The sequence below is a fragment of the Pezoporus occidentalis genome, unplaced genomic scaffold (genome assembly GCF_034315485.1).
Source record: "Pezoporus occidentalis ecotype Australia unplaced genomic scaffold, CSIRO_AGI_Poc_V1 ctg5, whole genome shotgun sequence".
NCBI lineage: Eukaryota > Metazoa > Chordata > Aves > Psittaciformes > Psittacidae > Pezoporus > Pezoporus occidentalis.
The window spans coordinates 11,195,217-11,211,568 of record NW_026915835.1 but is presented as its reverse complement, the minus strand read 5'-3'; the positions used below and the strand labels follow the sequence as shown (position 1 = coordinate 11,211,568).

The 16,352-nt window shown below is 36.6% G+C and overlaps 1 protein-coding gene across 6 annotated transcripts in view; it reads right to left on the bottom strand.

The window, feature by feature from the left end:
• Positions 1 to 1,543: 1,543 nt before the first annotated feature.
• The window catches only part of PIBF1 (progesterone immunomodulatory binding factor 1), a 129,513-nt gene continuing 114,704 nt past the window's right edge, over positions 1,544 to 16,352 (bottom strand). For 3 of the 6 annotated variants that reach the window (XM_062636874.1, XM_062636876.1, XM_062636875.1), the window contains 2 exons: positions 4,474 to 4,653; positions 1,544 to 2,166 (listed from right to left, as the gene is read on the bottom strand). In XM_062636874.1, the coding sequence (XP_062492858.1) occupies positions 2,110 to 2,166; positions 4,474 to 4,653 (237 nt within the window). In that variant the 3' untranslated portion in view covers positions 1,544 to 2,109. The other 3 variants (XM_062636879.1, XM_062636877.1, XM_062636878.1) reach the window with 3 other exon arrangements.

Sequence of the window (16,352 nt, the reverse complement as noted above, 5' to 3'; positions counted from 1 at the left end):
GTTCTTTCAGCCTCCCCTTCTGCATCAGGTGCTCCAGCCCATGATCATTTTGGTGACTCTTTGGTGGACTTCAATGTGTCAGTCTGTCTTAAACAAGCCCAAAACTGCATGCAGCACTCCAGATGTGGCCTCCTATGCACCAGATAGGAGGGAAGGATCACTTCGCTAGGATCTTGAGCTCTGTTTCTGCCAAGCTGCTTTCCAGACAGTACTGGCATACAGGGTTATTCCACCCTACACATGGAACTGCAACTGACTGCTCTTGAACTTCGTAAGGTTCTTGTTGACCCAGTTTCCAGCCTGTTGAGGTCGCTCCAAAACCCTGTTCTCCAGCATAGACTACTCCCCTGAATTTGGTATTGCTTATGAACTTGCCAAGGGATACTACTGTTCTCCAGCTGCCAGTTGGACTTTGCATTGCTGCTCACATTGCCTTGAGCTTGGTCTGTGAGCCAATTTTCCACTCACCTTATAGTCTGTATTTCACTAATTTATCTATAAGAATACTAAAGGTGAACAAATTGTGAATACTTAAGATACCAACTAATATCTTGCCTAAAATAGCTGACAGTCCTTCTACATAATAAAATTTACTAATTATTGGGTGATAACAGACAAACAGGGTAGTCTGTGAAGTTAAACTAGGGACTGTGTATCATATAAAATATCTATTATAAACTACATAATGACTATCTGCATATGTGAGCTGTTTCACATGAAAAGAAGTTAATGATTCTATTAACATAAAAACACAAATTAGATAAAACCCTAGACTTCAGGAAACCAAAGTTTATTCAGGAATGTCTGTACAGGTAGATTTGTGAGCCCAAAGGTTTGCCTATTGTTTTCCCAGTGAACACCAGTTAGTCTAGTAAAACATACTACCTCTGCCCATGCACTTGGCCTCCCCCACTCACAGAATGCTAATTTTAAACCCGTGATGTGCATTTTTACCTCACTCTCAGAATTAGAAAAAAGACCCCAATAAAGAAACTGAAGTTTACCTGTAGCAGAGGAAGTATTGCTGTGTGTCAAACTGCTGTATGGAAAATGGAGAAAAGTGTATCTAGGAATCATAAGCTTGATAAGATTAAGCTTTGTATTACACAGGAAATAATTATTGTTCATGTCCAGGTAGGAACAATGAATCAGTTGAAGAGATACTGTCAAGGAAAGAGGAGGCAAGAAAAAGAAGCTTCCTTTTAAATGAAATCTGAGCAATATTTCAGTGTACAGTCACTTAAACAATATCTTCTATATTTATGTTATATATAGAAAGGTACCATATGCAGACAAAAGTGCTTTAAAATATGAGAGACATTTTCTATAGTCTAAATAAATGGTGGAGTGGAATAAATAAGTAGATTGTGTTCTTGGAAGATGTGGCTTATTTTCATACAACTAAATATGCCAAGTTATCCATTTCACTGTTGCATGATAATCACACATCATGGCCTAATTTTATTATTACACTGATGCAACTGTACCAGAGCAAGTGTATCTAGCCAATAAAGAATCAGTGCTGGTAATTAAGATGTATTCATTGCTTCTTTAGAATTTGTAATGCCTGTCTGGTAGAACAAATTATATCAAATAACAAATTATACAAATTAAGGCTGATAAATTATTTTTTTTTTCACCTGACATGAATTTCCTTCATAGAAAGCAGGATATAGTCTGATGTTAACTCATGTATATGTTTTAAATTTTTATGAGGCAGAATAGTTGCAAGGAATGTGGCACAAAACACAGGGTCCAAGAAAAACAATATAAAAAAGCTGAAATATGCATTAATTTGAACACTCTAAATAACACGTCCTTTAACTGCCTGGATTATAAATGTGTACAATATGCTACTGTTTGTTTATCCTTTAAAATTCAAATACATGTTAGTAAAATCATTTCATGTATTATTTCCACGCACTTTATTCATATGACAGATCTAAAAAGTATTTTATGAAGCATAAGACCATTTAACAGGTATAAAAAAACAGTTTAAACCAAAACAGTTGTTTGCTTTTATGGTAAAAAGGGCATCATTATGGTGAAAATAACTTTCTTCCAAGAAAATATCCCCAAAGGATTATTTTTAGTAATTCTGGAAAAATGCTATGATGATGTTTTCTTCTGCAGTTTCTTGTACCATACAGGTGCCTCTTTATTTGTCTGTAAAATAAAGAAAGTTTCAATTGTGAGACAGTGAAAATCAGAAGAAAGTCAGAAGTAAAACATGCCATCTACACTAAAGTCTCTTTCCAGTGTAGTTCACAGTGCTATGAGAGTTCTTTGCTTGTAAACAAGATTATGCATTTAAGGTTCTTATTCCTATATATCTGTATTAAAACCTCCTTATTTCTAGCTTATAAAAAGCAGATTATACAGTAGGAAATGATTTGTTTTAAAATATCTATCGAAATGAAAACATACATCAACCGTGCCATAAACAGATTTCATATGAAATAGCATCATCTGACTTTCACAGTTGAGAAGGGGATGGGACTTAAAAAAAGGGATCTTACGTGTGCTGTAATTGACCAACACTTTATGCAGAAATATAGTTCTTAAAAATTAAGACTTAAAAACACAAGAATTCAGCAGTTTTATGACAGTGTAGAAAGTATTTTAATCACAGAGAATCATCTGTGAACAACTTTTCTTTGACTCCATAATCCTAAGGGCCATCGCTACACAGTTGGGATTGCTTGACATTCTTGTGGCAAGTTCGGTGTTTGCTCGTATACAGAAATAAAACTAATGAAGTGGAGATGGAACAAGTTAACGACTGTTCTGATGTCAGGGATGGGTATAATCTCTTGCGTTAGTGAGTACTGTCTCTTTTGTCTGTTGTCCCTATACTTGTCCTTTTCTAATTCCATTTTATATCTGCTCTCTATTTGTTCTTTCCTTCAAGACTTAAGACTTAATAACCATTCAGTTTAGAAAACAATTTAATTCAGATGGCCTTCTGGTGGGGGGTCTCTCCACATTTTAATCTCCATCTTTCTTTCTTTTTGAAGGTTTCAGTTACAAAAATACATCTTCTGTATTTGTGCAGGCTTTTTAAATTCTAGAAATTGACCTAAATTGCCAGGATTTTCACAGGACTTATAACTTCTTTCTCCATCTAAGAGGAAACCCTGCATGTGCCTGGTTTTGGTTCCCTGCTTCAATGTCTGAAAAGAATTTTTCAAACAGAAATTGGTCAGAATTTCTAAATGTAAAAGCTTTCCCCCCCCCCCCTTTTTTTTTTTTTCTTTTTTTAGATCCCTACTCCATTTCTATATCCCTGTGTAAAACAGGACAGATTAAACACTGAAACGGTGGATCACCTACAGAACCTAACTGTTAGCTTATATTTTGGCTCTGTTTTGGATCACTGAATAGCTCCATGAAAACCAAAATTTGGGGAGTATGATTTAGCACTACTGAAAGGATTGTGCATGAGACAACGCTGGGTTTGCCTGTGTTTAGTCTCATAACACTATCCAAGCAAATTTTGAACCCCTAAAATCCCGCAAAGCCCTGGCATCACGTCCAAGAGAAGCAACCATTTCCTACATTTTGTATTATAGAAACAGTATCTGATGTGCTGCAATACAAACCTTGTATTGTTTAACACACTGAATTTAAAGTTTCTGCCAGGGGAAATAAAGAAGTGTAGATGTATATCTGGACCAAAAGAGCACATAATCTATGCTGCAGTGTGGATACAACCAGTCGACCCTGGTAGCCTCAAGAAATGTTAAGAAAGAGACATAATATGTTTTGTGATTCAACACGGCAACTTGGCTTTCTTGAATCTATCAGTTCAGACACAGTTATAATGAGAAACTTCTAAACCATTTTCATGAAGCTTTTAAATACTAGGGACACTAAATCTGAAGCAGGCCACTTGAAGTATTTAAAATTAAGCATTTAGATTCTAAAGGAGTAAACCAGCATTTTATAATATCAGTTATGCTTAGTAACAGAAGCAATATTGACACTGGGCATGTATTTTTTTATATATATATTTAGATATACACACATACAGTTTAATATACATATATAAATGAATATAAGGATACACAAATACACCTATTATCCCCTTCTCCTCTCTATATATATACACACACACATATACTCAACTCACTCATACATGATCAGTGTAGATTTAAAATTGTATACATAGTCTGTGAATCCCTTCGGCTTTCAAAATTTTGCTAACCACTCAATATTGTAATATTATAATGGAATTAAAAAAAAAAACCTAGTTTGCTGTGAACTTAAAATGCAGGAAGAAATTCAGAAATACTAAATAGCTAAATAACATCACAATCAGTAATTTATCTCCACAACACTGACTATTCCCATAAAAAGGTGCAAGTGTTCAGCTGAATTAATTATACATCACCTTGAAGTTTGAACCCACATCTTTCTTTTTAAAAAGTGAGGAGAATTATCAAAAAAGCTTATGGCACTTATAGTACTTACAAATAACGTTGGCTTAGGTGTAAATACATTTTCTTCTTCATGTTCTGGCAGCTGTTTTACTGAAGGATTTGGTTTGGTTTTTGCAGTCACACTTTTTACGTCAGTATGAGACTGAGGTAAGTTTTGTTCATAGTGTTTACCATGTAGACTAATTAGAATCTGCTTCATTGTGGCTAGTTCCTATAAAACCACAAAAGAACAATGCTGTTATTCAGTAAAATTACATTTGAACCTATTAAAGATTTATTTGTTAATAATATATTTATATGCACCAAACTAAATGTGTAAGTGGATGAGTAAATCTAAAAAGCACGAACATACACTTGCCATAATTAATAAGAATACTAACTGGACATGAGTAGAAGTAACAAAATAGAAAAGGCACATAGGATTTATACAACTCCAATTTTGTATTGCTTAAAGACTGTAAAAGAAAACATTTGCAGTGTAATAAGGACCCCAGTATCTCTTTTAAATTCAGCTTCCATTTGATTTAAAATAATGCTTTTTTAATTTGTTTTGTCAGGCCAAAGGAGTTTACAAATCTGATTTGAATGACTGTGATAAACTGTACTTTCGAGTGCTAGATCTTGCACAGAAGTCTTATAAATAAATTACTAGAAATATATATGTGCCCTTTTATCCAGATCAGAAAAGGAAAATCAATGAAAAATCCTTAAGTGGACCTATGGCAAAAATGGGATCAGAGTAGAAAAGAAATTCTGTGAAAAATGAAAGTTCCAAAATGGGAAAAGGAAACCAGAAGTATACAAAAATGCAGACTTTTTTGGATGCGCTAACAATTTGCTTTGTAAACAATTTGGATTAATTAAAAAAGTAACCTTTTTTTACTACTTAGCTGAACAAAACAGATTATTCAAAATGTACAGCAGAGAAAGCAAAAAAACCCTAATATTTTGTGACTTTAACTGGACATCTTCTTTTGTCATCTTACATCACCTAGTAGCTAATGGTCTCCCCCCCGCCCCAATGGATGCAATCACTAGAAAACAATTTACTGAATTTAAAGAACTTAGTAGTAGTAGTAGTAGTAGTAGTAATTGTCCTATTATTTAGAAGATTCATTACCGTAGAACTAGAACAGCAAGGTCAGGAGAAAAGCCTTTCAAAGTAAATTTTATGACAATTTTATATATATATTTTTTTTAAACTACTAATGGTTTTGGTTGCTTGCTTTTTATAAATGCTGTTTTCTTCAGTAAGCAATACTGTTAGTGTGTTAGCATTCTATATAATTAACATTCTATCTTATAATTCAGCCAGAACAGGGTGGTAACTCATATTTATAGCTGAATGACAAACATTTGTTATATCTTACCTATTTCTCAACACTTGACAGAAAACTACACTGGTGCACGTTCTATTTTCATTGCATTATTAATAATCAGCTAAACCCCCTCACAGCCTTTTAAAACATTCCTGCCATATACCTTCTCTCTGTCCAGTGCCGCCTTTAATACAAGATGGAAAGTAAAAAGAATCATGTTGTTGCCTTTAAATTGTCCCACACTAACTCGGTTATATGAATGGATGTTATACTCCACAGATCAGCTATATCGAGTGTACAAATTGTTCTTGTATCTCAGTCATTTAATATTAAGTATTTGCATAATTCAGCCATGTGTGGTGGCATGTTGAAACAGCATGACTGCAGAGCAGCTGTTTAAAAGGACTGCATAGCTGATGCCAACATGTTTTTCAAAGTTGTAAACTCAAGCAAGATGTTGCCAAAGCGACACATAGACAGAATTTCTTGATGAAAATAACTCAAGCAAGTATACAGCAAATAAATACACCATCACAGGAGATTAAATTGTACATAAACAATGTTTTGACATTAACGAGGGCTGTTCCTATACTTAAACTGTGTTATTCTGTGGACCAAATATCTGCACGTTTGAACAAGGCAAACCCCCAAAACTGTCATGCAGATTTATTTCAGAAACAGAGTTGAAACCTGTATGTGTAGGGTCAAATTCTCTTGTGTCAGGATCCACTTGGCAGTTTAAGGTCTTCTCTACTTCACAGAATCTGTCCTGTACTTGACAGCCCTGTCTGTTTTCAAACTTGGAATAGGCTCTGGAGAGTCAGCTCTCACACAAGCTTCCCCTGTGACAGGAGAATTTTCTAATGTGAAGCTATGGAAAGGAATGACAGGGAGTGGGGATGACAGATTAGCCCACAACAAATAAACTATTTTGGCATCACAGCTGAATTTATCATGAGAATTTAGCTAAAGTTGCCTTAGTATTTGTTCTAAAATCCTTCCACATTTAGTGAGAAAGACCTTAGCAAGCTTGGCAGAATAGCACAGGAAAACACTGACTCCAATAGAATCACTGGTATGTGTACTGCTGAACAAGAAAAGAAAATTGGCCCAATAAACACATTTGCAAGAGATTTGCTGCTTTCAACCAAGGAAATACTGTAAACAAAGTTCTGTCTTGAACTGCAATAATTTTACCTATCTCTGTAGATTTCTCTGCTCCTGATCACAATCTTAATTCTTAGCTTCACTTTAAAGTTCTAAACGCACGGTCATTAGCACTACCTGCTACTGTTAATGGGCTACCATGATTCAATAATATTTTCCAACCCTAAAAATTGGCAAGTTGGTCTAGAAAGCTAGCAAGAAAAAAGAAGCTCTGGAGGTTATGCTCAACAGAAACATGTGAATTTGTCCAGGGTCAACAGGAACTTGAGAAAAAAGGGGAGGTAAGTATAGGGTTCAAAACTGATGGGAAGAAACTCTTGTGTAGAAGGACACACATTAGTTTCAGGATAAGCTACATAAAGGAAGATGTGAAGAACAACAGATGATCAAAATTTTTATAAATTTCTGCTGTAGCATGGTCTTGTGTTGAGGCAGAGTGATGCAAATTGTTTGCTTACAGTATTCACTTCAGTTACTGAGTGCACTATAGAAACAGTGTTGCTAAAACTCTGCATTTTCCAGTTTCTCTGTGCAGGTATTTGGTTCTTGCCACGCTGGCTCCTGGATGTCTAAGCAAGCTACGCGTCATTGTGTTGAGGCTTCCAGGTCTGAGGACTTTGGCTTTGGAGAGCTGGGCAGCAATCCTTCTTGGGAGGACTATGAGTACTAACACCTCTGAGTGGATTCACCCAGCGCTTCTCTGTGCTGGCTTTACAGCTTTGGTCTCCCTGGCCCACGCTTTGTGAACACAAGCACCCACCCCCTGCTTATACAATATTCTCTGGGGACACGGCAGTGCAGACACATGGAAAACAATGCAGTTAACAAGAAAAGGTGGGTTAAAATGAAACAAATTAAAAATGAAAGTATGCAGCTGGCACAAAACCACTGTTTATCGTAGAATGAAAGAATGGTTTGAGTTAGAAGGGACCTTAAAGATCATCCAGTTCCAACCCTAGCCATGGGCAGGGACACCTTCCATTAGACCAGGCTGCTTAAAGCCCCATCCAACCTGGCCTCGAACACTGCTGGGGATGGGGCAGCCACAGCTTCTCTAGACAACCTGTTCCAGTGTCTCACCACTCTCATAGCAAAGAACTTCCTAATGTACGAGTGTCACCCATACAAACAAATGTCAGGACTATATTATTAAATACTTTGAAAGTCTGTCCAAAGAAACCTGATGAATTTTTGTTAAGGATGCTAACCTGCTGTGCCTACCTGCACAAATGCCAAAAACCAAAGTAATGAGCTGTATGACACATAAAGTGGGATTTAATTCAAGCTTATAATAACTAAATTTATGTGACTGAACATAATTATCTACATGAGCTAGAAATCTAATTTTCCATTACAGACAGTGTAGCTTGGCAAGTGGTTAAACTCATTCAGAAGTGGACATCTACTGGTGTGCCGGTTGCATTGTGCTGTCGTAACATTAGCCATATTGAATAGGCCGCTTACCTCACCACGGATGCCCCCATTTAGATACATAAATTTAGTTGTCATAAGCTGAATCTATTTCTCACTTCACTCTCCTTATCATTTACTTTTCTCAGCCTTCTACTTCACCTAAACCAACTTTCATCCAGAATAACCAATGTGCAATCATAGTTCTCCATGCACACATATTTGAAGTATCGAATTGCTGTGTGAAAAAGAACTGCACTTTTAGAACAGGCATTCACACCATAGATCGTGTAAGTCTTCCTAAACATACACAGGCTCATACTTTAGAACAATCTAACATCCTATATTCCACTTACTTATGCATATCATATTAATTCACATTTAGTGAAGATTACTTGAACTATAAAAGAATCATTGAAACTTTTGCACACATAACCAGAAAGCAGCCGGAATTCAAGATAAGTAAATGGGCTGAGAACAATGGGAGTGATGTAGCAGGAGGTGAGGTAAGGTAACATGCACTGCATTGTAAATATTATCAGAAGGATGTACTTGTTTGTTTCCATTTATTTTTGGCACTGTGATGTATGACCACCTTAGTTAAAAACAGCAAAGGTGTTTTTGTATGCCAGTACACAAACGGAGAAGGAAGCACTTAGGTACAGACAAAGCACAGGTACCAATCCTTTCTGTGATGTTCATTAATTAAAAACTTTCATGTTTTGGGATTTTTATTAGGCTGAATGCTATCAGTGCTGTTTTTGTGGAACTCTTACAGTCTGCAAAAACTGTATGTCATATTAAAATCATCAAGCTTTAAAAGTGTTAAAGGAACCAAGCCAAGTAAGTGTCAATCATATTTAAAAGGTAAAATAGAAAAGACAAAATAGTTAGATGCTATCTGCTCATATTACTCATATTTCAGAAGAATCTGAGATCCTTATGACAATGTTTGATTTCAAGCAAGTAAAAATAATTTATATTTTATTGAAAATTGTTTTTACCTGTTTATTATGGATAATTGAAAGAGAGCCTAGGAAAATGTAAACTGAAGATCAGTTTGGGAATATGAAAGGTAAAATTTCATTCCTTCAGCTAGCAATGTAACTTGAACATGCAGACAAGCAAATACAAAAAGAAGAGATGCAGCAATATAAAATATAAATGTATTTTGAGTTACAAATACTACAAGGTGATCTGTTAACATTGTTTTTGTTGTCCTTGATACACGCTCAAACATACATGTACCAGAAAAGCATCTTACACTTTCCTGATTAAGTAGTAGAAATATTCAGAATTAGTATAATATTAAATATTATAACAAAATCATAAATAAAAGAAAATGAAAAAGAAGGATATGGAAAATGACTGAGGCATAAAAAGGAATGCCATTTTATCAAGTAAATAATAGATGAAATAGATGAAAAATATCGCCTACATTAAGCACAGCACGTATTTATCAATGTCGTAATTCCATTTCTTTTCAATGGATTGTCAGCAAGTTCTTCTTACTGTCTCTGTCACAGAACTACAATTAAAGCAAGAATCCTGTCCATGCACTCAAAAGCTTGCAAAGGCACTTAACATTATATATGTGTCTATATATATATTAAGTAAATTTATATAAGCAATTATAATATATATCTATAAATCTACTCTTCAAGCAGATGCAAAATAACAGTCTCAAGAAAAAAAAAACAACTGGGTTACAGGAATCAGTTACATAAACATCAATTCTAATGTTCTTATGGCAGGGATGTCTTGCACCTTCAAATAATTTCCCTAATACTATAATCTTAAAAAGAAACTTTACACAGATCAAACTGAAAGGCTGGAAATGACCAGTTAAGAAGAGACATATACCGTTCTGGTCTGAAGATAATTCATTCTGATGGTAAATTTAATGTTTTTTTTTAATATCACTAGAATCATCACAGAAGAAGCCAACGGGTGTCAAGACCATTTGATTTCTTCCTCATGCAGTAAAACCACTTGGTTACTGCACTCAGATAAATACCCTAAAGCAAAAGTGACCCTAACAATAGCATGTATAGTTATCAGAACCTTTATCATGACAAATAGTATTCTACTTTTAGCTTCATACACAATTTATGATTGTGAATTTCATCTTGGATTAGAACTCCATTTTGAAGAACAGAACTGAACAAGAAATTTCTGTCCTAGAAAATGTTTTAGATTCTGGCAGAACCACTCAGTTATGATGACTGACAAGTGTTCCCAGAGAAGAAAACAGTATAAATTCCCAGTAAAAGGAAGAAAACACAGAAAGGGCACGAAATACTATGATCTTTAAACAATAAAAGCAATTCTGCTGAAAAAAAAACACCCAGAAAATTCAGCTGAAGGAGGGATAAAAACAGAGGTTTGCCTCCCTCAGAGATGCTGATCAAAACTTAAGGTCTCTTAGAATTTGTGAACCAAGTATTAAGAATATCCCACCCCCACTCTATAACTCTTCTGTACTGTTAGAGTAAAGCATGTATGTTCAGGACCTCATTGGGAATGCTTGTATTCCTCACTTTAACTGCCATATGGTCCCCATATGGTTAAATTATAACTCAAAATAAAAATATGTATTCAGTTTGGAGAAACTTGAGAGATTACAGCACTGTTTTTAGGACCAAGAACAGTTGATTGTACAGGTCCCCTTGCATAGAGGGGACCGGGCGAAAAATGGCTTCATGAGAGACCTAGTGCACCTCAAGTCCGGAGACTGGAATCTTCTTTATGTGAAAGTCAAATAGTAGGATAGAGTTTAGCAGTCTAGTGACTATTCTGGCTATATTACCTTCTGAAATAACAGCAGCAATAAAAACAATAGCTATAATAGAACATGCAAGTGAGGGAAGTGAGGGAAGACAGCAGTACTGAGATGAAAAACATGTTCATACCAAGTCAATGCCATCTGTCTTCACATGCATATATCCTCCCATTTAGGCAGCTATTGTAGTCTTCAAACAACAAGTCAGCACAGGGAAAAGCAGAGTTCAGAAAAAGAGGTTACGGGTATGCTAAAGAACACAGATTTGAGAAACCTAAACTAGCATTTGTGAATGCTATATCCATTTGGTAGTGTTTTGTAAAGAGCGCATTTCAGAAATGATTTCTCAGTCTCTCAAGAATTAAAAGTTTGTGTTCAATATCCTCCAATTCTTGGAAGTATTCAGAGGAAAAAAATTAATTTTATACTTCCCATAATTACTTCTTGAGAGAAAGTGATCCCTTTCTGGAAAAGGGTTGGTTCAGAAGAAACTGTCTTTAGAGTGGTCTGTCTCAGAGTGTTCAGTAGAGTCAAGCTTGATGGGCACATAAGATGATGTATTGTTCCTATTAAGTCTGTGCATTTTCTTACTTGGATCCCTCTTAGACTCTTGCTGTGATTTTCTGTGAAAGTAAAGGTGTTTTAAAAATGAAGTTGTACCATTTCATAGCTGATCCTAAGATGGAGAGGCATCTTTGTGAGAACTCTTGCATGTCAATTATGTGACTGGCTATCTCCAGTAATATTTAAACCTAGGCAGAGTAGCTTGTCTGATTCCTCTATATAGCTGTTAGAATTTCACAGGTTACACTTATTTTGCCCATTTCAAACAAGGGTATGGTAAATCTTATGCAAAGCGTTTGACGCTGTCCCACACGACATCCTTGTCTCTAAATTGGAGAGACATTAATTCAATGGATGGACCACTCGGTGGATAAAGAACTGGCTGGATGGCCGCACACAAAGAGCTGTGGTCAATGGCTCAATGTCCAGCTGGAGACCAGTAACGAGTGGTGTCCCTCAGGGATTGGTGTTGGGACCGGTCTTGTTCAACATCTTTGCCGCTGACATGGACAGTGGGATTGAGTGCACCCTCAGCAAGTTTGCCGATGACACCAAGCTGTGTGGTTCGGTTGATACCCTGGAGGGAAGGAATGCCATCCAGAGGGACCTTGACACGCTTGTGAGGTGGGCTGATGCCAACCTCATGAAGTTGAAACCATGCCAAGTGCAAGGTGCTACACCTGGGTCGGAGCAATCCCGGGCACAGCTACAGGTTGGGCAGAGAAGAGATTCAGAGCAGCCCTGTGGAGAAGGACTTGGGGGTGTTGGTTGATGAGAAAATGAACATGAACTGGCTTCAGTGTGCGCTTGCAGCCCAGAAAGCCAACCGTATCATGGGCTGCATCAAAAGGAGCGTGACCAGCAGGTCGAGGGGGGTGATCCTGCCCCTCTACTCTGCTCTGGTGAGACCTCACCTGGAGTATTGTGTGCAGTTCTGGTGTCCTCAACATAAAAAGGACACGGAACTGTTGGAACAAGTCCAGAGAAGGGCCATGAGGATGATCAGGGGACTGGAGCACCTCCCATATGAAGACAGGTTGAGGAAGTTGGGGCTGTTCAGCCTGGAGAAGAGAAGGCTGCGTGGAGACCTCAGAGCAGCCTTCCAGTATCTGAAGGGGGCCTATAGGGATGCTGGGGATGGACTCTTCATTAGAGACTGTAGTGACAGGACAAGGGCTAACGGTTAAAACTGAAACAGGGGAAGTTTAGATTGGATATAAGGAGGAAGTTCTTTCCTGTTAGGGTGGTGAGGCACTGGAATGGTTTGCCCAGGGAGGTTGTGAACGCTCCATCCCTGGCAGTGTTCAAGACCAGGTTGGATGAGGCCTTGGGTGATATGATTTAGTGTAAGGTGTCCCTGCCCATGGCAGGGGGGTTGGAACTAGATGATCTTAAGGTCCTTTCCAACCCTAACTTTTCTATGATTCTATGAAATCATGCCTTAATAGTGCCTATTTTTCTTTCCTGACTATAAATCCTTGGTTGATTTTCAGATGTAGATGTCTAAACTACAGAGAATTTTTTTAGTACTCTTCTTTATGGGTTTTATTTCTGCCAAACAGCTAGGGACATACTGCAGAAAGGCTATAGCCTATAAACTGGACTGAACTGTCTCCCTTTTTTGGCTGAAAGTGGCAAAAAGACCAACACTATTAGTACAGAATAAACAACACTGGACATTAACATTAATGATGACAAAGTGTGAAATAGTAGAAAGGCACTATAGAAGCTCCATTTTGATGTGACAGCAAAATGAAGCAAGTGGTAAGTTGGTCCATTCCACTACTTATAACTGCAGATGGACAGGATGCAATGGCATAAATGGTGCAAATTCAGCTCCAACAGTGGAACGCTTTGGGCTTGTGGCTATCAGTAGAACCTACATGTGTAACAGAGCTCAAAGAAGATTTTAACAACTTATGTCATTAAGAAAACATCACAAGTCATGGTTTAATCCCTCACATAAGGCAGAGTGTATCTGACATAGCCGCATCCTCAATTGCAGCTATACTGGAAATATGAGAAGTCAGCAATAATTCTGGTGTGAGATTTGCACATATGGTCATCGTAGGCACATGGATACACACTGTAAAGCTGGAAACTGGAAGACAGCATGAAATGTCCTGATCAAACGAACCTGGTAACTGGGTGATGGAAAGATGTCAGACCATATGCAGGATGTTTGTAGTTTCTCTGTACTACACCTAATTCAGGAGTTCTCTATATCCCAGTGCATATAAAAACTTAAAATGAACTGACAGATCTGTGACTATATGGATCTATGCGCTGCTTTCAGTTCTACAAGGTGAATGTATTAGAACTGTGGCAACAACAGAATGGCCCAGTCAGAGCAGCAAACAGCTTCTGTCTTTTTAGATACATAAAAATCTATTTCACTCTATTTCAGTTGTATCTTAAATTTGCTCTTAACTGTTAAATTTTTCTAAGTTCCTGGGAAGAAACAATTTGTCTCATAATTCAGAACATGCATGTCAAATTCTGGAAGGTTTTGTTTTTTTTACTGTTTGCATTGAAAATCAGAACTATATTTGCAATTATAACTAGGACTAAATCCCCCAATATTTTTTTAATCTGAGCCACTGTGACATTCATTTACTCAAATTTAAGTTTAATAAAAAGTATGATCTCTTGAGTAAATTCTACTTACAGGAAACAGATGCTAATAATGAAATTATGTCAAAACAGCATTACTCAGACAAATTATTATGCAGAAGTTCCTGTATTTTCTGAGAAAGTAACATTTAAGTTTGATTCTCCATGGCTTCGGTATTTCTTATGGAGTATTTAAATTCACTTTTCACTTGGTAATATTCAAATGCTACCATAAATTCAACAAAAGTAAAATTTTTACACAGCTGGATAAGCAGCAGAATGTGAGGGAAGTATTCATAGCCAATACAGGAAAAATGAACATAACAGAAGACTGGTTAAATGTTCAGAAAATCTGAAGAATTTCAGATTGTCCAACAGCCAACAACTTCTTGTTTATATGTTTATTACCTTAACTGATGCTCTCACAAAAACATATAATTTAAAATATACATGCCAGTTCCATCTCATAATCATAAATAAATTGCATTTTGCCCTTGAAATTTTCCATTTTTGAGAGCAATAATGTGTTTATATTTGACTTATATTAAATGACATTACTAAACCCTGTTTTACTATCATGGTCCATAAGATTAAAAAAACATACCGAAAAGCAAGCCCAAACCCCAAAAAACCTTGCTAAGTAGATATCACTATTTAGTATACAACTGTTTAATGTATACCACTGCGAATGGAAAGATAATTGTTTAAAGAATATATATGAAAACCAGTAAGGCATTCTGAATAATACAGCTGCAAGAAAAGAATGAATGTGCCTAGCTGTCAAGTCCTTCCTCTTCTTAAATTCATTACTATTTGGAATTCAAGTTTTATTAAAGCTTGACAGCAAAAAATAGATAACAAAAATAAGAAATACTGCTTAGAAGCATATTTTTCCTTGTAAAAAATGAGCCAGAAACTTCTCTACACTCATTTAGCAATGTAAATGTCACTTTGTTTCTCCCAGCTTTAAGCTGAGAATAGCTCCAGGGCTTACTTGTGATGCAGAAATGTCCCTGTAATCTACTTAGAAAACATGCAGAACATTAATAGAAACTAGAATCTTGGAACATAAACGTAGCATAAGAAAAATGATAATTACTCTGTGGCTTAACATTTAAAAAGAGAGCTAAGCTTTGTACATCAGCATTTTTTTTTTTATATATAAAACAAGTTGCAGCACATAGATGAGCAGGAAGTCATTCACTTTAGAAACACAAATAGTTTTGACTTTATCGTGTACAATCTTTTACACAGAAAAGAGGCAGAGCTAGAGCCTGTTTGAAGGCATGTGTTACCAATCACTTCTTTTCAGTCGTGTCTTCCCAACCCCTGCAGATACCCCTTCCTTCCCCTCTCTCCCAACAAAGCAGTGTTCTCCTTTTATCCACTAAGCTTCCATCCCTGATTAAACACGTACTGCCCTCCCACTTATGACTCCAAAGCTTTTTATGAGCCTCTGAACTTCTCTCTACCTCTGTTTTTTGCAGACGGCAGCTGTTGCTACTCTACAGGTTCCTAAATCCAACACACTGGCTTTCTGTCCTAGGTTACTTCTCGTCAGTCTTCTTCAGCATAACTTAATTACAGCTACTTCAAATACTTTATGTCATACTTTAAAGTATGACTAATAATGAAACATGAAAACTCATCTGGAATCCTCAAGGTCATTGCTGAGAAGGAATGAAACCCTAGGCATAGAGAATATGGCAGAGAGGGGCATTCACCAAGGGGAATACAAAAGAAAGATAAACATGAGAATATAGGAATAACTGGTGCAAGCACAGATACTTCAGGAGACCTTGCTTCTCCTCAGAAAAGAAGAATAAATGCATTTGTCTTTTCTTTCATTTTTGTGGGCCAGATAATGGGTAGCTGTTGAGAAGTATCAGGTATTTGTGTAGGAACGTATGTGCCAGCACAGAGACTGCTATATTCTCAGACACTGGAAACAGAAAAATTTTGGAACAAGGTCACAGAATTGCAAATGCTTCTGATAATTCACATGGCCATGTTTAAAGTCCAACATCCATCAAGATTTATATAATCCTCAGGAAC